At 37.6% G+C, this 23,525-nt stretch overlaps 2 protein-coding genes across 2 annotated transcripts in view; one reads left to right on the forward strand and one right to left on the reverse strand.

The window, feature by feature from the left end:
- Positions 1–4,354: 4,354 nt before the first annotated feature.
- NHLRC3 (NHL repeat containing 3) lies at positions 4,355–20,377 on the reverse strand. Its single transcript, XM_043997595.1, has 7 exons — positions 20,007–20,377; positions 18,827–18,979; positions 17,217–17,364; positions 13,421–13,621; positions 9,785–9,876; positions 8,037–8,149; positions 4,355–7,445 (listed from the first exon to the last, which is right to left on the reverse strand). The coding sequence occupies exons 1-7, from the start codon at positions 20,088–20,090 to the stop codon at positions 7,217–7,219; spliced, it is 1,020 nt and encodes a 339-aa protein (XP_043853530.1). The 5' UTR covers positions 20,091–20,377; the 3' UTR covers positions 4,355–7,216.
- A 696-nt stretch (positions 20,378–21,073) lies between these two features.
- Positions 21,074–23,525, forward strand: part of PROSER1 (proline and serine rich 1) — a 30,187-nt gene continuing 27,735 nt past the window's right edge. The window contains exon 1 of the mRNA XM_043995868.1: positions 21,074–21,607. Coding sequence (XP_043851803.1) covers positions 21,563–21,607 — 45 coding nt within the window. The 5' untranslated portion in view covers positions 21,074–21,562. The remainder of the gene's footprint in view (positions 21,608–23,525) is intronic.

A 23,525-nucleotide genomic window follows, 5' to 3' on the forward strand; every position in this document is an offset into this window, starting at 1 on the left:
GAAGTCAAGTTATGGCTGAGGAAACAGCTTTTGACAAATGTTGAGGTTGGATTCTCTTGGTTTAATATTTTATTCCCCTTTTCCCTACAATATTGTACAGATGACTGGAAGTATTCATCCCACCCATCTCATTCTACACCTGGCTTCTATGCCCCCTCCTATACGCCTGATGCCATGGACATCTCAATCCCATGCATCTGATTAAGTCTGACTTGGTTTCCTCCAATATGTTCGGTGGCATGGACATATATTCCATCCACCTATTTTAAGCCTGGCATACTGAATGGACAGTACATATTGCTCAAGTGTGGGAATGCTCATATCCTATCATTTCTCTGTTCTTTTATGGTAACCCCCATAATTATCTCAGGTGTCATGATAAATAGTGTTGAATTTGGCCTTGACACCTGTTACCAATTATATTAGATTTTAAAATTTCTCATAATGGCATGAGGATAATTAGGCAGATGATGCAAAAAGTGATGAAACAAAGATAAAAATTATTTAAAAAAATTAATATCGCAGCAATTGTCTTCTCAATTTACCCTCCACAAGGGGGGACTATAGTAATATTAATTTTAAAGAATGTTTCCATTTTTGTTTTATTATGTTTCATGTGTAACAGCTAAGATTCTGAATTCCCTTAGACGTGTTTTTCAGAACTTTCATTGTTTGATTTGATTATTGACAAAGATATTTTAAAGTTGTGTTAAGCTCAACTGATTACCAGCATCCACACATCAACCCCTGAAAAGACTTCCATTCCACGACTACACCTAGAGGACATCTGAGAAAAGACTTTCAGAGATTTTAAATGAACAGTTTTGTTGTTGTTGTTGTTGTTGTTTTTTCTTTTCTCTTTCTGTTATAATATACACCATCTGTAACATGTACTCTCTGCAGAGACCCTCCCTTTGCAAGACCAATGTCAAAGCGTCGGTTCACGAGGACAAAAACTTGCCCCTCTGGACAAAACTTTCCTCTCTCCCTTTTCTATATTGTTATTAACATATTGTTCGTTAGCATAGGCTATTATATTCTGTTATTTTTGACTGTTTCATCAAGGAAACGTCCCGTTTCTTGACAAAATAAAGTGGGGACTGTAATGATTGGAATGATGCCACCTGCTGGAGACTTACTGTAGAAGAGTTCCACCGTGAAAGGAAGGTCTTTGAGGGCAAGAACATGTGTCTTTTCTTTGGCATCAGGAAGTGACATTTGCTAGTGGGAGGAAGAAGGAAGAGCCGGGCGCTCTGACTCGCTCTCTTTCCTTTGGACTCTGGTGGAGAGCGGAGCTAGAAATGTGCTCTCCCTTTAATAGATAGATGAATGTAGGCCTTTCTCTCTCTCTTTACCAAATTCTTATTCTCCTTAATAAATGATTAAAAGCCTAACTCTTGCTAAAGCTTATAATTTATTGGTGACCACTCATTAGATATTTTAGACAGACTAGCTAGAATTTTAGCCTTAACACAATTTAAACTTATCCTCCATTTATGTTACTATTCTATTTGGCAGAATTTCAAATGAATTAGTAGGCATCATTAGTCAGTCATTCAGTAGGGTTTCTGTGAGAGGTAGCTGGTGTGTCATAGAAGTCAATCTGAAGCGAGTCTTCCTTTACAAAGATTAGTTTATATATATAAAATTAGAAATGAAGCAATATATGCAATTGATTTAAGTATCATTTAATAACATACCTGTCATTAGCCAGTAGAAAAACAATTTTTTATCACAGTTAACTATTCATTTTCACCAGTTGGTTAGGTGGCTAATTTTTAAAAAAAGGAATTTCCATCTCTCAGATGGAAGAGATTACATTATGCAAAATGCAAAAAAAAAAAAACCCTTGTAAAATTCTACTACCATTTTCTACCATATATTTCTGTGGACATATTTAATTTTATTGAAACAAGACTGTTCTCGTGTTGAGCCAAATATTACAAAACTTTTTCAAATGAAATTCCAACATTGAAATTAAGTTCATATGTGGTTATTATGTTGTTAAATACCTTCCAAGTTATAACTTATTCTATCAAAAATGTTATTTACATTGAATAAAATTTGTGAAATGAATTTAACATGAAGTCTTGCTGGATAACTTCAATTCTTAAAGAATGTCCCAAACAAAGGTATTTATAATTTTTTCATAATTAGTTTTATAATTTTATACTTAGTTTTTATAATTATGGGCAAAATAAAATTATAATTATGTAATGTAAATTTAAATTGAGCTTTTGGAGGACAAAAGTAATTAGTTATTGCGAGCATTTAATGAATAAATCTAAAAGAATATTGAGTAATAGCATATTAAATTACCTTGGGGATTCACAACACATTTTTTGTTGTTGCTGAAAGGGATTCAAGGAACAAATGATGTTGGGAATCAGTGCTCTAACTTTTCATTGTCTGCATAAACCACTTAATTCCAGCATAATTCCTATGAGTAACTATTCATCTCCTGCCTATTAGGATACAATTTCATATTTTGTGATTTTGTTTGGTGGTTACCAATGTATTCATTCACTAACAAGTATGTATTTAGTACTTACTAAGCACAAGTTGGAAGAGAGGGTGATGGGGTGGCTAGAAAGCAGGCCACAGAATCAGCAAGAACTGTGATCACCTCTGATACATATTAGCTGTGTGACTCCACACAAATCATTCATCTCTCACTAATCTCAGGCAATTCTCTAAGATTTCAAAGTTTCAGATATACTGTATTTTTACTAGATGAAGGTTCCTCTCTGGTAATTCCTTTTACGAAAGGAATCATAGGTCTGGTCCATGCATGTTAGCATTGTAAATGCCAATACTAAAATAAACTAACTCCTTTAATCACTTTGTCCTAACCTAATTATGAAACTTGCTGGACTTAACTAGGCAGTTCCACAGAGAAGACATCAATAGGGTCATGGCTAAACAGTTTCTACCTTGTTCTTTGTAAAGTGCTTTACAGATACCTCATTTTATCCTCACAACCATACTGGGAGGTGGGTGCTATTAAGCTCGTTTTATATATGAAGAAACTGAGGCAAATAGAGGTGATTTACCCGGAGTCACACAACTACTAAGTGTTTGAGACTGGATTTGAACAAAGGTCATAAGATGAAAATCAGTTTTATGTGCAAATCTGTGGGTCATACTGTTGTATTGCCTACTATGGACATTGAAGGGCCAAAGAATCCCAAGAAGTATGCAGCTCAATAGACTAAGGAACTGATTATCAAAAGTTCATGACACAAACATATAACCACATATAAATTATTCTAATAAAGACTCCCAAAACAAAGAAGCTGAAAATCCCTTTATTCTCTGTAGTATGCTAAGTTCCAAACTGTGTTTATTAGTTCCTCATAAAGATAAAATGTGTATTTTAATACACCACAAGTATCCTCCAATCTTGCCTGGACAACAGAAGATGTTGTATATGAAAGCAACACATAATGTTTGAAGCATTCATTTAGTCTACAAATACCTCTCAGTTCTTTGGCAAATGTTATTTCTTCCCCCTTTTAAGAGAACATAGTCTGGGATTTTGAATAGTCGAGATGAACTTTTGCTTCCACTTCTGGGAAATAATTTGGCCCCTTACTACCTGGTCCAGGTTTTTAATCTGTTCATAATAAACATAGCATTCCTAGTGCATTGTAATCCCTGTTTGAAAGAGTCCACCTTTGTTTGAAGGGCAGAACTGCTCTAAAACCCAGGTTGGTGAAATGAAAAGGTTCATGATTATCTGAATAAATTGTTGATGCTGTTATTAAACCAAACTTACAACAGCAAGTTGCATTAATATCTGGCTAATGCCAGCCTCTGGACAATAGACTAAATTATTGAAGGCATATTTTTGTTTTAACCAAGAGGTCTAATAGAAAAATGTCTTCCAATAATACTTCAAACACATACTGAATCAACTAAAGTAGAGACTTTCATTATTGGACTGAGAAAAAGGGAGAAAATTTAAAAATATGCTTTAACGGGGCCTTAAAATTTTAACTTTTAATGTAGCTAAGATGCTTTTTATCTTGAACAGAACTTCACTGCCCTCTTCTGTTTTCAAAGAGAAAGCACACTGATATATCTTGTTTAAAAAAAATTAGGTAGTAATTTTCTCCAGTTTGCTTATCAACTATTAATACATAGTACAATAAAAAAATAAGATCACAGAATTATTTTTCATGATACTAAGTTATCTCTGATGAATCCAAGTAGGCAAAAAACCAAGTGCCATTATTTTTAATGTTGATTACCTAAAGTTTCTATGTGCTTTGCTTAGCTTTAGGAAGCCCTAATGTTTATATTTATTTAGTCAATGTTTAAACATAAAAGATGAAATAATATGGCTATCAAAAAGTTGATTAAAAATTTTATTAGCAAGTTATCTGCAGAAATCTGGTGTACAATATCAAATGTGATTAAGAATTACAAAACGAGTTGTTAACAACCGTCTCCTCCTGCAACAAAAGTCCAAACCAACCCCATCAAAATCAATCAACAGGCATTTATCTGTATATAGATTCCAAAATGAGATAACTAGAATTATTTCACTTGATCTTCAACAATCCTGTGAGAGAAATACTAATGGCATTATTAATACTGAGGCTGAGAAAGGGACTCCATTTTGATGAAAGCAATAAAAGCAAATGAATTCTCATAAATTACTAGATACCAATGACATGGCATTAAAATGTTATCTATTCACATAATTACAATATCTTTTTCTTTGCATAGGTGCACATGTGCTTTAAAACTTTTCAAAGTGCTTTTATTATCTACATGATATCACTTGACCCAAACAACATTCTCCTAAATCAGGAGGGAAGATATCATTTGGTCTCTTCCAACTTGAAAGCCACTATTTTATGACTCATTTGACAGAAGAGGAAAAGATCTAAAGATGCAACTTGCTCAAACACAAAAGCTAGCTAAAACGACAGGACTAAATTTGAATTTCCTGGTCCTAACTTCTTCCATTAGGTCTTGAGTTTATAGAGTTCTAAATTTGACCATGGCACTAAAGAATAACATGACCCACAAAAATCACCAATGTTTACTCTCTAAAAAGTCACGTGTCTGTGCTGCAATAAGGGAGCCAATTTATGGGTTATTAACTATATTCTGGCCAAGATAACTTCCAAAGATAATCTATAGATAATTCACATTTATATAGGGTTTTAAGGTTTATAAAACACTTTATTCAAAACAACCTTGTGAGGTAGGTAGTAAAAATATCATTTTATTTCCATTTTCTTTTATGAGGAAATTAGGGCTCGGTAAGGGTAAGTGAATTGCTCATAACCATACAAGTATTTTGAGTGTGTCTATACTTTTAGTCACATGGTTAGTGTGTCATCATGGACTCTGCTGGTCAGAGTCCACACTTAATCTCAGCCTTCTAACTCCAACATTCCCCTCATGCTGCCTCCCATATATAGAAAGGGAATTGGTAAAATTGTGAGAAAGCTGCAATTTCAAAATCATTAAGCTAAGTACTAGATTAGTCTGGAAGCTAGAAATTATATCATATCACTGACTATTTATTGATATTGTTCCTAGGTAATCAAGGAAGCTATATTAAATTTAATTATCCCAGTAGCATCCAGGATACCCTTAAGCTGATTGGAAATAAGACCAACCCTTATGTGATTTTATGCCAGATAAAGTCATACAGAGGAAAAAAAGATGATTTGTGGTTCCAGGGGTGCTGATGACTATCAAAGTTATAAGATAATTAGTATGGTGTGCTAAAGAGAGTTACAGTGCCAAGTGCTGAAAAGAAACGAGCTTCCAAATCATCCAGTCCATAGATTTGTGCAAATTATATTCCAAAAAATATGCCAAAATAAAGTGTAGGAAAAAAGCAAACAAAATACTGACCCATCAACTCTTAATTTAGGATTACTAGGGTTAAACCAGGGTTAAATGACTCATAGAATCATTTGTATTTGCCTTTTAAATTCATCTATGGAGAGATTTATTTACCTTATTAATTATATTTTACTTAGACCAACAGCGAAATGAACTAGAATTCTGAAAAACTAACAGAGGTCTCAGAGAGTAGCTGGATGAGATATGTGATGACATGTGAGGGAAAACACCCAGAGAGTAAACATTTGCTGTAATTAATTCAGGGTAGATAATCAGTACTGCCAAGTGATGAGGGAGTATATGATAATAACAGGGAAAGGTCATTAGCTAAGAAATATGCCAGCCATCAAATACTGGAATAAACCAGAATAAACCAAAAATTGGTTATAATCAAAAGTTGGTAGATCACATGAATGATGCAGAAATAAAAACACAAAGGGGAAAAAACAACTGAGTTCAGCAACTCATACTTTTTGACAAACACCAGCATATTCTCCCAACACCTCTCCGAGGTAGACATGTACTAATCCTTTTACACCTTCTATGGTCACCAAGGGAACTGACCTTAGAAGCAATAACTTTCAACCTTTTATTTTTGAAATCTTTTGTGGCAAAATGCATAGATTCTACTATATTATTACGTTAAAAGAATTAAATGATATAGTTCATAGCCAAAGAAGCAAAATGAGTTCAATAGCATACTTTTGATGTCCTAAAATTCACATCTCCTGCTTAACAATCTCACTTGCCAACAAGGATCATAGCAGTTTGAAGCTTGCAGCTTTTTTTTTTCTTTTTGAAAAGCATTAACAAATAACCTTTGACTCATACCTATATCATTATTCCCCACCCAAAGGCAACCTTCAAGGGGAAAGCTATTTGGTTCAACATCAAAATGATGTACCTTTTCATCCCAATTCTTTGGAATCACATTTTCTTCCTTAAATTACCCTTTAATCTAAAACAAGAAAAGCTAAGACATGATGGTACCTACAAAATATCTGGATTCAATGATTATTAATACAAACATTTTTTTTAAAAAAGACTATGCCGGGGGCAGCTGGATGGCGCAGTGGTTAGAGCGCCGGCCCTGGACTCGGGAGTACCTGAGTTCAGGTCCGGCCTCAGACACTTGACACTTACTGGCTGTGTGACCGTGGGCAAGTCACTTAACCCCCATTGCCTAAAAAAAAAAAAAAAAAAAAAAAAAAGACTATGCTGGAACACTAAATTCTTAGACATTTAGACATGAATGAAAAAATCACAAGAGCTTTTCACTGAATCATATACAATGGTCATTCCTTAGGAAAAGTAAATTTATGAATATCTAAGTGAAGGAAGATAGTTATTTTAAAGGGACATATTTCTGAACTTGTTCTGCCCCAAGTTCTGCCACATAGATTGCTCCAGTCCTCCTATCAACGTCTACAAGATGTGGTGACACTTGACTGGCCAGCTGGACTGTGCTTACCACAACACAGTTCCCAATGTTCCCTACAGGGGGGGCAGACAACAGAGTGAGCCTGTTGATATTCAACTGGGCAACAATGAGGTATTTCTCATCAGGAGTAAACCTACAAAAGAACAACACAAGAAATACGTCACAAATGTATGTGAAATGTTCTAAATATGACAACCATTTTAACAAGACTGTATTTTCTCCCAGAACAAAGATTATTTATATATCTGTACCCCCTATAGCACTCAGTACAGGGCCAATACACACCAGGCACTTCATACAGACATGGGCAAATTTACTATTTAAAGGAAGAGAATGAAATGCTAATTTAATAATAATGTAATACTTTACAGGGAAAAAAAAAGAGTCCTTTACAAGTGACTGAAGAGGGAGGTGTCAGTCGTGGTCTGGACATTCCAACCGACAGATGCTACCCCAGTGATCTCTTCTCCTGTGCCCAGTGTTCACTGGCTGTACACCCAGGAGCCAGATGCTTGTTTTTGCCTTGGCTTTGATAAGCCACTCCATGATCACTTTTCTGACCTTTCTTTTTTCTCATTCTTCATAGTCTTCATTTTTTTTTCTACCTTTTTTCTTTTCTTGCAAATTTTAACATTAAACAAATTTTTAATAGCAAATAGCGCTTTGCTAGCATATGGTGAAACAAATCAAATAGCTTTAAAAAGTTCTCTTTAAAAAATATTACCTGACAGAATAAGGGCCATCTTCTTTGAAACAATCACTCCAAGCTCCCAACCACTCCCCTGTATTTTTATCAAATACTTGGATTCTTTTGTTTCCTCTGTCAGCAACCCATACCTAGGAATCAATTAAATGGTTATTAGAAAAGGTCTACAATGAAAATATTTTTTCAAACACATGGCTTATAGTATACAACTGAACTACTATATAATGTAAAATATTAGGTATTTCACCAAAAAAAGAAAGAAAAAAGTAGCATATTTTCTATTAAAAGGTCAGTTAAAAAAAAAAAAACGCCAGTGAGACACATTTGTTACAGTCAGAGTACAAGTGGCAGAGACCCCCCAAAAAAGTTACTTTAATTGCAGTGCTGTGAAAATATACCATGGCTGATTCATTTGAATTAAGAGATGACTAGAATACCCATATTCATTCATTGTCAATAGATATTTTTTTAAAAAGGCATGGTGGGGGCGGCTAGGTGGCACAGTAGATAAAGCACCGGCCCTGGATTCAGGAGTACCTGAGTTCAAATCTGGCCTCAGACACTTGCTGGCTGTGTGACCCTGGGCAAGTCACTTAATCCCCATTGCCCCACAAAAAAAAAAAATTTTAATTAAAAAAAAAGGCATGGTGAACATAAGTAGACACAGAATATTACTGACTACAAAGTGGCATAAAAGGCAGCAACAAAGACTTATAACCTGGAAGAAGTTGGCAAGTGTCAAAGTAAGGGAGCAGAATAACATATTTTTAAAAAACAAATGAATAAAAACCCACCTATATTGCGTTGACCTCCAAAAGCCTCCATGGGAATTTATTTATAGAAGGAAATGAAAAAGAATTTTTCAGAGAATGATTAGCCATGGACAGGCTGTGACCCATTCCAGTGGTAAGAATGGCCTGATAGCTGAGCTCACCTGTCTAGTATCAAAGTAAATTGCTGACGATGCCTCTGCCAAGAGGTTCAACCAGGCCAGTGAAGTAAGCTTCCTGGGGTTGGATGAGTGGCCAACATTACCAATCTTATTTAGAAATGAGTTAACAGAGCCTCTGAGTATTACAGAAAAAATGATATTAAGGCTCAGGCTTGAAATCTCTCAATCCCCTTTAATCATGTGGGATTCTAAATTAAGAACACATTTTCTTTAAGTCCTAAAATTTCTGTCCCTGACAAAAAACATAATGGCTTACAGACACCTAAAGTTTAATAGCACTTCTAAGTATGCCAAGTTATTACACACATCTCATTTATTCTCAAAACAATTCTGAGGTAGTAATTAGCCACATTTTATAGAGGAGGAAACTGAGGCCCACAAAGGGAAATTGATTTGCCCATGGTGGCATAGCTAGTATTAGAAGGGTATTCAAAACTGATTCTCATATGACTTCAAAACCAGTATTTTCTCCACTACCAAAATGAAAGAAACTTTGAACTGCTGAAAAGTTTTACTCCTACATTTGAGAGAACTTAAAGTATAGATAATGGGGGCAGCTAGGTGGTGCAGTGGATAGAGCACCGGCCCTGGAGTCAGGAGTACCTGAGTTCAAATCCGGCCTCAGACACTTAACACTTACTAGCTGTGTGACCCTGGGCAAGTCACTTAACCCCAAATGCCTCACTAAAAAAAAAAAAAGTATAGGTAATGTAATTTTCTAAAACAATCAAGTGCCTACCTATCTCTTAAGTACTTACATAAGCAGTGTTTCAAGTAAATGTGTACTTGCATATAGACAGAAAAATGTTTTTACCCGACCAGTTGAATCAACTGTTACACTATGTGGAATGTTGAATTGAGCTGGACCTGATCCATTTTCCCCACGAATCCACTGCATCACAAAATCTAGATATAAGAAAACATTACATCAGGTATAGTCAGATTTACAGAACAATGAAAGAAGTATCTCTTCAAATAATCATGACACAGAATATCTCATGTAAAAGGAGTTGAGATTAAAAAATATCATATGAAAAAGGCATATAAGTTTATATAGTTAAGAGTCAAAAACACTATATCAAAACTTCAAATTTGGAGGAACTATCACACTGTTTTTCCTTTCCTCGATCATCTGCTCTCCCACACCCACCAGGAAGTCCAATTAATTTTCCATCTTCCCTTTTATACTATTCCTCTTTTATTAAGTACAAATTATCAGCACAAGGAACAAAAAGCACAAAAAAGCCTAGTCCCCTCCCTCAAGGAGGGTATATGGTGGCATAAAAGATAAGTAAATCAGGGAAAACTTTACAGAGCAGGGAATACCTAAGATGATGAAGAAGTTCATTACAAGAAAGGGTTATAGCTTATACAAATACACAATGACAGGAGTGGTAAGTTTGAGGAACAATCACTAGGCCGGTTTGGCTCAAATGCAGAGTTCATGAAATATGGCTGCAAATGTAAGTGGGAGCCAGATAACAAAAGGCTTTAAAGTGCCAGACTAATGCCTACAGGAAAGGCCATCAATATCATTCTTCTAGTCTGCCATGCTTGCTTTGAAATCATCTGTAACACTCTTCTCTCCTTCAGCTCTCATATTCGGTTTGTGTTTAAGTTTTGTTATGGATTAAATTATCATCTCTTTGAAGTATCTCTAAATCTCTACCTTGAGTTCCAAGCCTACATTACCAACTCCCAATTGGACATTTTTAACTGGATATCGTGTAGGTGATCAATTCAAAAACTTTCCTCCTAAACAATCCCTCTTCCTAATTTCCCTCAATCTGTTAGTCACTCAGATGGGCAACCTTAGAATGATCCTCAAACATTTATTCTCCTTCATCTCAACATCTAATCAACTGTCAAGTTTTATCAATTCTATACATCTCTTGCATCCTTCTCCTCCTCTCTAATCACACTACTGCAGGCCCATATCACCTCACATTTGGATGGCAATAGCCTAACTGGTGTCTCTGCCTCTATCCCCTCTCTCCTCAAACTTTTCATCCATCCTGTTGGCAAAGCAATATTCCTAAACAGGGGTTGACCATGTTATTCCCTCATTCAAAAAGCTCTATGGCTCCCTATTGTGTCTAGGATAAAATATAATCTCCTGGATTTGGCACTTCAAACCCTTTGCAATCTGACCCTAGTCCACCTTTCCAGGTTTACTCTACATTCTTCACTTTCATATACTGATAGACCCCACACATGACACCCCTGACTTTGGGAGGGCTGTCTTCCTTGCCTGGCATGCACTCTCTCTCCACTTCCACATCTCAGAATTCCTAATTCCCTTTAAAGTGGAGCTCTTGTGCCATCTCTTACATGAGGTTCCCAATTCCTTTAGCTACTAGTATCTCCCCTAATTAGCTTGAATGTACTGCATGTTTACATGTGTGCACATGCATATGCCCACGTGCTATTTCTGCCTCTGACCTTCCCATTCCCAACAGAACTCAAGTTCCTTGAGGGCAGGGATGATTTTATTTTTGCCATTCTCCACATAAGAAATATTTCTCAGATTCATTTTCTATTCCCACTCCATCAATTTAGTTTATGCTTTCATTACCTAATGGTCTGAGTCTCAGAGCAGTCTCCTTGTTGGGGTCTGACTGAAATCTCTCCCCCCTCCAAATTTTCTCTGTACTTGGCTCCATCTTCTTCTTTTTTTTGGTGAGGCAATTGGGGTTAAGTGACTTGCCCTGGGTCACACAGTTAGTAAGTGTCAAGTGTCTGAGGCCGGATTTGAACTCAGGTCCTCCTGACTCCAGGGCTGGTGCTCTATCCACTGTGCCACCTAGCTGTCCCTATCCACTGCACAACCTAGCTGCCCCCAGCTCTATCTTCTTAAAACACTGCTTTCATGTCACATATTTTTCTGTAAAAATTTTCATCAGTTATCTATAAGATACTAAGGATAAAAAGAATATGCCATATGCCTTGCTGCCTCAGCACCTCTGTTCAGTGTCCTCCTCTCTCCTGTATCCCAGAATGGCCTCCCTTCTACCAACCACCTATCCAAACCGTCCCTATTGTTTCAAGGTTCAGTTCAAATCCCACTTTCTTTATGAAGTCTGCCTACATTTCTTCAATCTCCTATATAGTACAACCCCTAAGTCTTAGTGTAGTTTCAAGCACTAAGTCTTTTGGGACACCCTGCATTATTTAAGTCAGTACCACAGTTCAGCACTTAGATAGTTCTCTAATTGTTTGAGCATAAGCCCTACCTTTTCACCTGGATTATAATTATTTATTCCTATTAGAATAAAATAAATGATTAATTCTTATACACAACTTTAGGCCTACTTATCCTCAAGTCTTTTTTCTTATAGTCACCCCATCACTTTTTCAGCTCCTGTACAAACTTCACTCTTTTGAGGTTAAGTAATGACTCCTTAACAAAATCATGCTGTGTGCCAGTCATTTTTCCACAAAATATATCCAAATAACAAGTGGACAGCAGTGAACACATACCACATTAAGTAAAAGTCTTCTAGAACAGTGGTCTCCCAACTTTTTTGATCATATATACTTTTATCAGCAAAGTTTTTTCCAACCATGCATCCAATACAGGAATATTTACTTCTTTACAAATTTTATATAGGTATTATTAACTGTGCTCAGGTAAAGATGAAACATTTGTCTCTAAAGTCAATAGGGAGCCATCAGAATTAATTGAGGAAAGGGACATGGTCAGGAATATCAGTGTAGCCGTTGTGTGTTTGGTGGTAGTATAGGCATGAGGAGATGAAGGCTCAAATGAAGATAGTAGCTTTATGAGTGGAGAGAAGGGTACGTATTTGAGATGCTGAGATGACTGTCTGTGAGGTGTGAAGGAGAGTAAGAAGTAGAAGATGACCTGTAAGTTGTGGACTTGGGTAAATGGATAGAAACAGAGAAGTTCCAAAAACAGGTAAAGCTGGGGTGAAAAATAATGCAACAAGACCTGTGATGTAAATCACAGCTCATCCATTCTGAATTATCCTATGCAATGTACTCTGTCCCACTAACTATGAAAGTGGTAGAAGGACAGGATTCACCAGCCCTCTGAGGGATACTTTGTCACAGACACAAGGAGCTGGAAAAGAGGTAAATACAGAACATGGATAAGCTTGGAAGGGGACAGTGGGGGGAGGAGAAGGGGATAAGGTGGAGACAATTCTGCCTGTGAAGTTGATGCTACGGTGGTCCCAGGTAGGTCATGTGTCTTGAGGAGTCTATGCCCTGAGAAGAAGGGTAGAGTTTGGCAATTCAAATAACCACTGGAGAATAGTATGTATGGGGTATGGGCCAACTGGCTAGCACAGCAAGTGTGGTATGAAATCCATCTTCCCATAAACTAACTGGCCACCCTTTGGAATACACCACACTTCCCTGTGGTTATAAAGCCCTAACTTTAGACCACTCTTCTAGATGACTCTAGCACCAAAATGAGGTTATGTACCTTGCGTCAATTTAAGCAGTCTGTTATTCAATCCTCCATCTCCATCCACAAGGTAAATTTCTCCAGTGTCTTCCACATATATCTCTGCTGGGTTATCAAACTGGACTGGGTTTATACCAGTCCCTTTTTTGCCTGGGGTACCCAGAATTTGAATGAGGTCACCAAAGGAGTTGTATTTTTTCACTGTATGTCCATAGGATCCTGCATTTAAAATTAAGTATTTTTTTTTTTACAAATGAAGCTCTTAGACAAATGTTTAAAAAGGTTGTTCATTGAATGAAAAAAAATGACAGAGAAAAAAATCAGAAAAGACTGGGAAGGAGCACATAATGAGGTATTGTATTCTGATATGCACTATGTCTAAATAGTTATTACATAAAACCTCAATTGTCTGAAATTGATTTGGACCCTCTAATTTTTTTTCTAATGACATTTCTTTTTATACCAAGCCTTTTAGACTGACTTAATTTATGCTGATTTTAGAAGAGAGATTTTCTGTTAGCAATGTTACTAACTCACTAGAAAGAAGTGAATGTGAACTTTAAAAATTATTCAGAAATCACATAAGTATTTGTAATTAAGGGATTTAAGTACTGAGGTATAACTGAAAAGACCATTCATTTGTAACTTCAGCTTCTCTACTATAATGTTCAAATTTTAGTAGGTCCCCAGAGCTTATAATTTCAATCATACAAATATAGTATTTTTCTTTTGGTACTCATAATTCAACACTTTTTAAGAATAAATGTTCTAAAATTACCAGTGACTTAACTTTTTACTTAGTTATTTCTGCATAAGATTTTTGCAAACAAAAGCATAAAATGTATTTCTTTTGTAGAATTTGGGAATTATCATGAGAAAAACTGATGGAAATCAGTATGGAGTTTCAAACCTAACTAAATTTACAGTCTAAAGTGTTACAAAAGTAACAAGTTAGATAATATGAATTTAAAGTAATCTGAATAAATGTCTAGTTGTCTTTTAAAATAAAATAACTAAAAGTTAAGAACTGTATGGTAGAGTGGAAAGTGCACGGTTCTCAAGTCAGTCCAAATCCTCCTCAGACACTACGAAGGAATGTGGTTTTGGACAAGTCCCTCATTCTCCTATGATTTCAGTTTCCTAGTATGTAAAATGGTGAGGTTGGCCTCCAAAGTCTGTCCCTTCCATCTCCACATCCTATTGTTTGGAGTCTTGATTAGTTTTCTAGAATAGCTCCAGAGGCAGAACCACAAGATGTTTGGGAAGGTGCAAGAAGCATTATTTGATTATAAAGAAATGCAAAAAAGGAAAGAATCTCACTTTTAAAAAATTATGCTGATTAGTAGCCAACTTTCTGACAATTGGGGAACTGATTTTCTTTTAGGCTGAGGCAATTAGGAAATACTTTGACACATCTGTGGTTAGGGAAAAAAACACAATGGAAGAGGAAGAAACATAATTTGTCTTGTTTGCATATGAGGGATTTCGTGAAATGTTATAAAACAGAATCACAGGATGAATTGTGTTCAAAGTACAAGTACTCAATCAATGAGAGTTTGAAAAAGAATGACAAGTCAAATCTCACAATTGACTCAGAGTCGGGAAGAACAGAGTATAAACCTAGCATCAGACATTTACTAGTTATGTATGATCTTAAGCAAGTCACTTAACCACTGCTTTAGTTTACTTAACTGTAAAATAAGGATAACAGCATCTGCCTCTAAGGCTTGTTGTGAAGATCGAAAGAGTTAATATTTGTAAAGTGCTTCTCACAGTGCTGGGCCCACAGTAGGCAATGCTATTATTACTCATACTGTTGTCATTGCTATTATTAGCATCCAGACAAGTGGAGAGCAAATTTCATTCAAATTATGCACTAGCAAGTATTATGCTACAAGTTTTTACTCTACTGGTATAAAATAAAATTGAGATTTTCAAATTAATTAAGTTTAGGGAGTATTCATTTAAAAGAAGGGAACTTTCCTCAGTTTTCCTAAAACATCTAACATTTTATTTGAGAAATAACTCTTTAAAAATTAATTATTAAAACTTCCAAGTATACATAAGTCATAAATCAAAGAGAATTTAAAATTTATGTTTAAAAACGCCAAATAAACTCAATGGAATGTGATATGTACAAACAAGTTAAAATCATAACCCATTCTACAAGAATGGGTTTTTGAAAGATGGATTTGGAAAATGGGGCATATCTGATACAATACTGACTAGAAACTGTCACTTTCCTTTTAATCTGAGTTTAGGAAAATAGTCTATGCATTCTGGACTTGAGAAACCATGCATCTCTCAAACAAGTTGTGCAAAGTTTTTAATAAATTCAAGAACTGCTACTCCCCAATTCTGGGTCACAAGCTTAAAGTGTCTTTTCCCCCTCTATATGTGTGAATCTAAATGTGTTACTGATAAATCTTAGTTTTCCTATTTTGTGAGTATACTTGGTAGAAAGAAGTTTACAGAACTACTAGTGATGTCAGTAGGATTGCAGAATTTTTTACATCAATTATTATATGTTACAGCTCCTTTTTTGAGTAAATGTATCTACCTCTTAATAAAAGATAATTTTGCTAGTGGTGGTCTTACCATAAACTGTGTTGAAAAAATAGCTATTTGGGGTCAATTTTGGAAGAAAGCAACCTATATTTTACTTGTGTTTCCTGTTGTTTCTTCGTAAAGGGGTCTAGATTTCTGCAGTGTACACATATACACACATATGCATACATATATTTTTTCCTAACACAGAAAAACAAACTACAATTTAAAAATCCATGCAAATATTTAGTAACCAGAATTTTCTTTTGAAACAACAACATTTGGGGCAGCTGGGTGGCGCAGTGGATAGAGCACTGGCCCCGGAGTCAGGAGTACCTGAGTTCAAATTTGACCTCAGACACTTAACACTTACTAGCTGTGTGACCTTGGGCAAGTCACTTAACCCCAATTGCCTCACTAAAAAAAAAAAAAAAGAAACAACAACATTCTAGCATGAAATACAAAAGAATGATGTGATAAGCTAAAAAAAAAAAAAAGCTGAAGCAAGTAGGAAATATAAAACGTAATCAACCCAGGTTATCTTTTTCCTCTCTGGATCATTTTAGAGAATTCTTCATATTAGTAGCAAGTTTGGGAATTAAACTAGTAATAAGAATTAATTGAGGGGGCAGCTAGGTGGCACAGTGGATAGAGCACCGGCCCTGGATTCAGGAGGGCCTGAGTTCAAATCTGGCCTCAGACTTACTAGCTGTGTGACCCTGGGCAAGTCACTTAACCCCAACTGCCTCACCAAAAAAAACAAAAAAAAAGAATTGATTTGGAGATGCTGTAGTATAATCAAATATGATGCATTAGCTCTTCAGTGTGGCAAATGATAGGGACAAACCTAAAGTTCAAATACCCTACAAAGAGGAGAAGAAGGCCGTCTACCCTAAATAGCTCTCTTCTGCAGTAATGACCAAAATGGAGACAGGTCCAGTCTATTTGGGCTACTAACTTATCAAAGCCAATGTCATTACTGACCCAGCCTAGTTCAATGCTTCAGTGATTCTCAGTTTCTGGCCAACAAGCATGATGGGGTAATTGCTGGCTTTAGAATGGTGAGAATCATCCATGAGACTATAGAAGTTGCCACTGCTTATAGACTGGACTGCATTTCTAAGGAAATTTCTAAGTTTCTTAGAATTGAGAAATTGACCATTTAATTTGAGGAAACCAGCTTTCAAAAATGAAGCACAACAAAGAAAGTTATTGGAGAAGACATTAAGTTCTTCCATCATAATTTATCAGATATTACTACACATACCACTTCCTACATCCGTGATCCAGACTGATTGTTCATATGGGGTACTGGTTGCAAAGATACCATGAGGTGTGTCAACAGTGTCATTCCAGGCTCGTAGGAAATATCCATCCTCTGTGAACACTAATACCTTTGGTATGTTATCCCCTCTCTAAAGGTATACAAAAATAGCTGCTTAGACAAAGCCAGGTTTAAGTAAATACAAACCTTATTGTGGCAAAATAAAATAAAATGTAAGCTTAACTGGGAAATCTACAGAAAACTTAAAGAAAACACCACCCCCAACACCAACCTGTGAGCTAACAAAGTTGATGACCTGTACACTCATACCCAAAATAAAATCTTTGGCACTTTCAGACTGGCTTAATGCTATGTAATTAAATCAATATTTAAACACCAATGAGATCTTTAAGAAACAATACAAATAGGGACAGCTAGGTGACGCACTGGCCTTGGATTCTGGAGGACCTGAGTTCAAGTTCGGCCTCAGACACTTGACAATTGCTGGCTGTGTGACCCTGGGCAAGTCGCTTAACCCCAATTGCCTCCCTTAAAAAAAAAAAACTACAAAAAAAAAAGAAACAATACAAATATATCATAACTGTTAATGGTTAAGAACTGTAGAGAAAAGACATGGCATCGTAGATGGAAGGACAGACAGTCTTAGAGGAAGACTCGTGTTCCATCCTGCCACTAACACATACTAGCAGCATAACCAGGATAGCATCACTTAACATCTCAGTTGCCCCAGGCAGCCCTTTCCAGGTTGATCTTATCTTACTCCCTGCCACATGTTCTTCAATCCAGGGATACCAATCCTCTTACAGTTCCAACCAATCACCATTTATTCAGCACCTCCTATATGTAAGGCACTGTGTTAGGCATTTTCAATAAACAAGACATGCTCTCACCTCTGAGCATTTTCTCTTGTTGTCTCCCATGCCTGGAATGCTCTCCCTCATCTCCACTTCCTGGCTTCCCTCAAATCCCAACCAAAATCCCATCTACTAGAACAGGGCGTCTTAAAACTTTTTCTACTCGCAACCCCTTTTCACCAGAGACATTTTTACATGACTCCTAGTATATAGGTATATAAAACAGGTATACATAACCTTTTCCTGTTGCCAAATTTTTCACGACCTCCACGTTCAGTTACTCAACCCCATATGGGGTCACGACCCACAGTTTAAGAAGCTTTGTAATAGAGGAACTTTCCCAACCCCACCTAATACTAGTATCTTCCCTGTTAGTCATTTTCTATTTATTCTGCATGTAGTTTATTTGTATATATTTATTTGCTTATTGTCTCCCCCATTTGATTTGTGAGCTCCTTAAGGGCAATCTTTCTTTAGCCTCTTTTTGTATTCCCAGCACGTAATACAGTGCCTGGCACATAGTAGGCACTTAAATGCTTATAGACTGACAAAAAAGAATCCCAAACCTCAAAGACTATAAATTATAAAAGTGTGGTCAGTTTGCAAAGATAAAGTTTCCTCATCATGTGCTCTCCACACTGTTGAAAACACAAATTAAAAGAAAAAAAACCAACACTGACAGTTAAAAAGAGGTACCATACTATTCCCTATAGGGAAAAAAGTCCCATCTTTACTTACCTGTGCTACATAAACCAATCCTTTAAGAGAGTCTACTGCCACACAAAATGTTGTACCCGTGAAATACTCTGGATTTTGAGGCCACCCTACATCCAGACGGTAAAGAGGTTTCTCTATCCTCCAGGGAACCAAGAAAGCAAAGGTTTCTAAGTCCTTAAACAAAAATAAGAGAAATAGAATGAATTCCAATCTAAAGTAAAACATGACATTTTAAGAATAACCCCAGATTCTCCAAGATTTACTGAGCTTCATTTTTCTCCACAAGCATTCATACAGCAGCCAGTCAATCTTAAGGAATCAATCATTTCACTATGTTAAAGCAGTTGTTCTTAACCCGGGGACTACATATCAGGTTAAATGGATTTTAGAGGTTCTATAGATTTGGGTTTGAAAAAAAAAAGTTCTATCCCTACTTTCACTACCCTCTAATTTAATTTACCATTTTCTTCAATTATTAGAATAGGCAATAAACCACGTTAGCATTAGCAGTCATTTTAGCAATTGTTTGTTGTTTGCCATTTCAGTCACGTGTGACACTTTGTAACTACATTTGGGGTTTTCTTGGCGGTGTCATTTGCCATTTTCTTCTGCCGTTCATTTTATAGATGAAGGAACTGAGACAAACAGGGTTAAGTGACTGGCCCAGGGTAAGCGTCAGAAGGAAGATTTGAACTCTGGAAGATGAGTCTTTCTGAATTCAGGCCCAGCATTCTATCCTCTGCGCCTCCTAGAAATCAGTTATTTTTTCATCCTATTTGTTATTGCACATAAGTAGAAATATAGTTTACTGCTCACTACCACTTTGAACTTGCTGTACCACACAATATTCTCTAACATTCTGATAACTCTATTAGTAATCCTGTGTATTTTGTTCTGAGCATTTAAAAACCTTATTGCAGAGTGATCCAGAGCACAAATAAGATTACCAACCCCAGAATTAAAGAACGAGAATATGGAACTTAGGGGACAGTGCAACTATGTTTACTTTACTTGACATCAGATGCATGACGTACCTTTATTGGCTGCAAGTGTGTAACTCTTAGTTCACTGAACGGATTTACTTTGGGGTGGGAGTCCCGTGGTGGTCTGGAAGGCCTAATCCCTGCAAGTTCCTATTAGATGTCAGTCACTCACTCACCCATTCATTCAAAAGTGAATCCTCACCCTCCCCACCACTCACCGGCAACATGCAGAAGCGGGAATGGAAAACCAAAAGGACAAGGAAAAAGGTGGCGGCCCCCACGCAGACCCAGAGCCGAGCCATGACCTCAGCTCAGCAGGGGCAGGCACAGGGACGGGGTTAAGTTCAAGGATGCTCAGAACCCGCGGAGGACAGCTGGGTGGGGGCCTGGTCCGAGGGACGCCAGCGGGTCAGTGAAAAAGGCGGCTCTTTACATCTCTGTGACAGGGTTTGCAGAAGGGAAGAAGGAAGGGAAAATCTTTGAGAAAAGGGATAGGCAGCAACGGAGACAGAGAACGCAGGACCACCCACCGCTGCCTTCAGCCCCTGCTTCAAACTGCGTAAAGCACAAGCAAGTCACAGGACCCGGCAGGTGGTGGGGTCAGGTGACCGCCAGGCTCCGCCCCTCCGGGCAGTTCCGAGCCCGGGCTTCCCCGGGTCCTAGCTGAGGGTGTCCTAGCTCCTGCCCTCACCACGTTCTTTCCCTATCCTCTTCTGCTTGGATTGGAAAATCTGGCAGATCACCAGCAAATTTGGAGAATAAAGTAGTCAACGTCTAGAATTCATGTAGGCAGCCTTAAAGGAAAATTAAAATACCTCCCTGATTCTCTGTGAATTCTGGCATTCTCAGAAGACAGCTCACCCCGGCTTAGGCCCCCACGGAGGGAGGAGGGGAGGCTGTGTTTTGTTCCTCGCGTGTAGGAAGCGCGGAGAGTTAAGTTTCTCCGCCGCGACGTACGGCTTTGAAGGTCCTTCCCACCCCCATCCCCCAGTGGTGGGGGCCGAAGGTGGGGCCTCAGCGGCCGATCCCCCGGCGGCCTCGCGCGGCCTCGCTTCTCGGTGCTCGCGATCCCCCTTACCCCAGAAGGTTTCCCCTTCCATCCGGCTCTCCAGGCGCCCGGCCGCCTGGCCCGCTCCCGGAAGCCGCGGGTTCTGGTAACAAAGAGAGCCCCAGCGCTGCCGCCGCTGCGGCCCGGAGCGTGTGGAGCCGAGGGCGCCGGCCGAGAGGGGACGTGAGCGAGCCAGCACTGTGGGTGCGCGGCCGGCCATGGGGCCGGGCTGGCGGTGACGGGCTCACGGACCGGCGGCGGCGGCAGCCAGGACAGGTGCAGGGTGCCTCACCTCCTTCCCCCTGGCGCAGGTGCTGTCGCCGCTGCTGCTGCCGCTCTACCCACCCCCCTCCGGGTCTCCCTCCTTTCTGTCCCCTCCCCCGTCCCGGAGCGCCCCTCTCTTGCGGAGCAGTCCCGCTCTCTGCTTATAACTCACAGGGGAATAAATAAGACCGCCACCGTCGGGGCCACTTGGTGTCTGCACGTACATGAAACCTGGAGAAACTTTGCAGGGAATTGTTTTGTTTTTCTTCTCCCAAGTTTCTACTTTTTTAGCCAGCTTTTTTTTTTTTTTTTAAGATTTCTTTTACTAATTCCCTAGTCCCGTTTTACCTTCGGGGTCATTTGCTGATACCTCAACCATAGCTACTTTATAAAACAAAACAGAGCAGCGCAAGTACGAATGTGTTTTGTTGAAAACCTAACTACGTCTAGACTGCAGTCAAGATGGATAAAAAGTCCTTTGAAACGGTGCTGGATGAAATTAGAAAGGTAAAAATGTTCTTTCTTAGTTACTCGAAGTAGTACATAGAAGGGACCTGTCTTTCTGATTGATTGTCCTTTGAAGCTGTTGGAAAAAGGGTTTGATCCAGCTGGAGATAGGATGCTCTAGTGCAAAGCATTTGGGACTGCTGGCCTAAGGAGGTGGGGTAGGGGTTCTAGCGTTTTTCTGAATTGCTTCAGTTCTTTAAAAAAAATTGTATACATGTGTGTGTTTGTGTACATATACGTATATATGTACATGTAAAACATGCGTATGTTCGTAGATAGGCGATATATGTTGTTGATATTTTCTGATTTTACTTTACTAGAATTTCTCCTAGTATCTCTCCCCGTTCCGAGAACCATCCCATTTAATAAATATCCTTTAAAGAAAAAAGGAGAAATCAGCAAAACATCATTAGATTGAATGAGTGAAAGAAAGTGGGGTAGGAATATGATTTTTTTTCATTTCCATTGAGGCCCTTAGACTTGGGGAAGATGGTGTTTTCAGAACTAATAGTTGCCTAGTACCAGAGATGAGTTCTTAAATGTGATTAACAATGTATGATGTTCTAAGTCTACATGTAACAAAACTTTAATACCATTTGTCATCCAGGCAGTTTTCTTCCTATTTCCAAGGCTAAGCCAAGTTTGCTTATTAAACGGGAAAAAAAGGCAAAGTGTTTCTTGTTTTGATGGGAAAAAAATAGTATCCCAGGTTAATTTATTGGAGCAATACTTATTTTAACAGCACATTAATTTTTGCTTATTGGAACATTGGAATATTGATTATAAATTCCATAAATTTGCTTCTATCTAGGGCATTTTACCTGATCATTTGTCACAGGTCAGAAGGAACCACGTTTTGGGGGGGGGGGTTTATGCACAGCAAAACATTAAAGATATAATTTAACAACATAATACAATAATTCCTCCTTAGGAAAAAAAAATAGACAAATTAATTGAAATTATACCAGTTTGTTACAAAAAAGATCAACCTGGAAAGGGCTGCCTTGGGTAACTGAGATGTTAAGTGATGCTATCCTGGTTATGCCGCTAGTATGTGTTAGTGATACTTTGCCTAGCTGGTACAAGGTAAATTTGATGTAAGATTGACTCCCAAAAATTATGCCTAACTTTAGTGAGGTATTATTATTATCCAAATTTTATATGAGGAAACTAAGGCTTTGGGGATGCAAGTGACTTGCCTGGGGTCACCCAACTACTGAGTGCTAGAGGGAGAATTTGAACTCAGGGGTTCTAGACTCTAGAGATTCAGGTGTGCCTGAGTTAGCTGCTTCCTTAGTTTCTGAGACATTTGGGCTTGGAGGATTTAAAGTTTGTTTGAATAGAGTTTGACTAGTAAGTTTGGTTTTGGTTTTAAACTCCTTGACCCCTGTGAAGTGCTAACCTTATTTTCTTCACTTGAGCTGTCTTCTTTTTTCATTTGTATTTCAAATTATTATTTTTTTTACTTAAAATATATTTCTTTTGCAAGTGTGTCACATTAAATTTGCAGATTATTTTACAAGCTAAAATTATTGTTTGAAACTAATTAAAATAAGTTTATAGTAAAAATATTATTGATTTCAATTCCACCTAATGTGAAATCCATGATAATTTTAATGTTGATTAGACTGAATGTTGCCTCTTTTGCAGTGTCCATGAAAAAAAGAATTTGTAATTCAAATAAGTTGGCTAAGTAAATGCTTTAGCTAGAACTCACTGTCTTAAGAAGTTCTTTGGAAGTACTCTGTTATGAACAATTGATATGCTAATTACCAATCAGTTTTATTCATTGAAGCATGGATACTTGGTTTGTTTGGACTACATTTCAGTTTATGTATCTGAAAGTTCCAATTTTTTTCAAGAAGGAATTATATTATTTTTAAGTGTTCTATAATCAAAACATTTTTGGGTGCCTGAG

Source organism: Dromiciops gliroides, chromosome 3 (assembly GCF_019393635.1).
Source record: "Dromiciops gliroides isolate mDroGli1 chromosome 3, mDroGli1.pri, whole genome shotgun sequence".
In the NCBI taxonomy this organism is placed as follows: Eukaryota; Metazoa; Chordata; class Mammalia; order Microbiotheria; family Microbiotheriidae; genus Dromiciops; species Dromiciops gliroides.

What these genes read in the sequence shown, in the direction of transcription:
- NHLRC3 (XM_043997595.1), bottom strand. Translation starts at nt 20,090, where the DNA reads ATGGCTCGGCTCTGGGTCTGCGTGGGGGCCGCCACCTTTTTCCTTGTC. An exon ending in GATCACGGATGTAGGAAGTG is followed by an intron (nt 13,622 to 17,216) that starts GTATGTGTAGTA and finishes TTTTAAATGCAG; the next exon opens with GATCCTATGGACATACAGTG. An exon ending in ACTGCTTAAATTGACGCAAG is followed by an intron (nt 9,877 to 13,420) that starts GTACATAACCTC and finishes TCTTATATCTAG; the next exon opens with ATTTTGTGATGCAGTGGATT.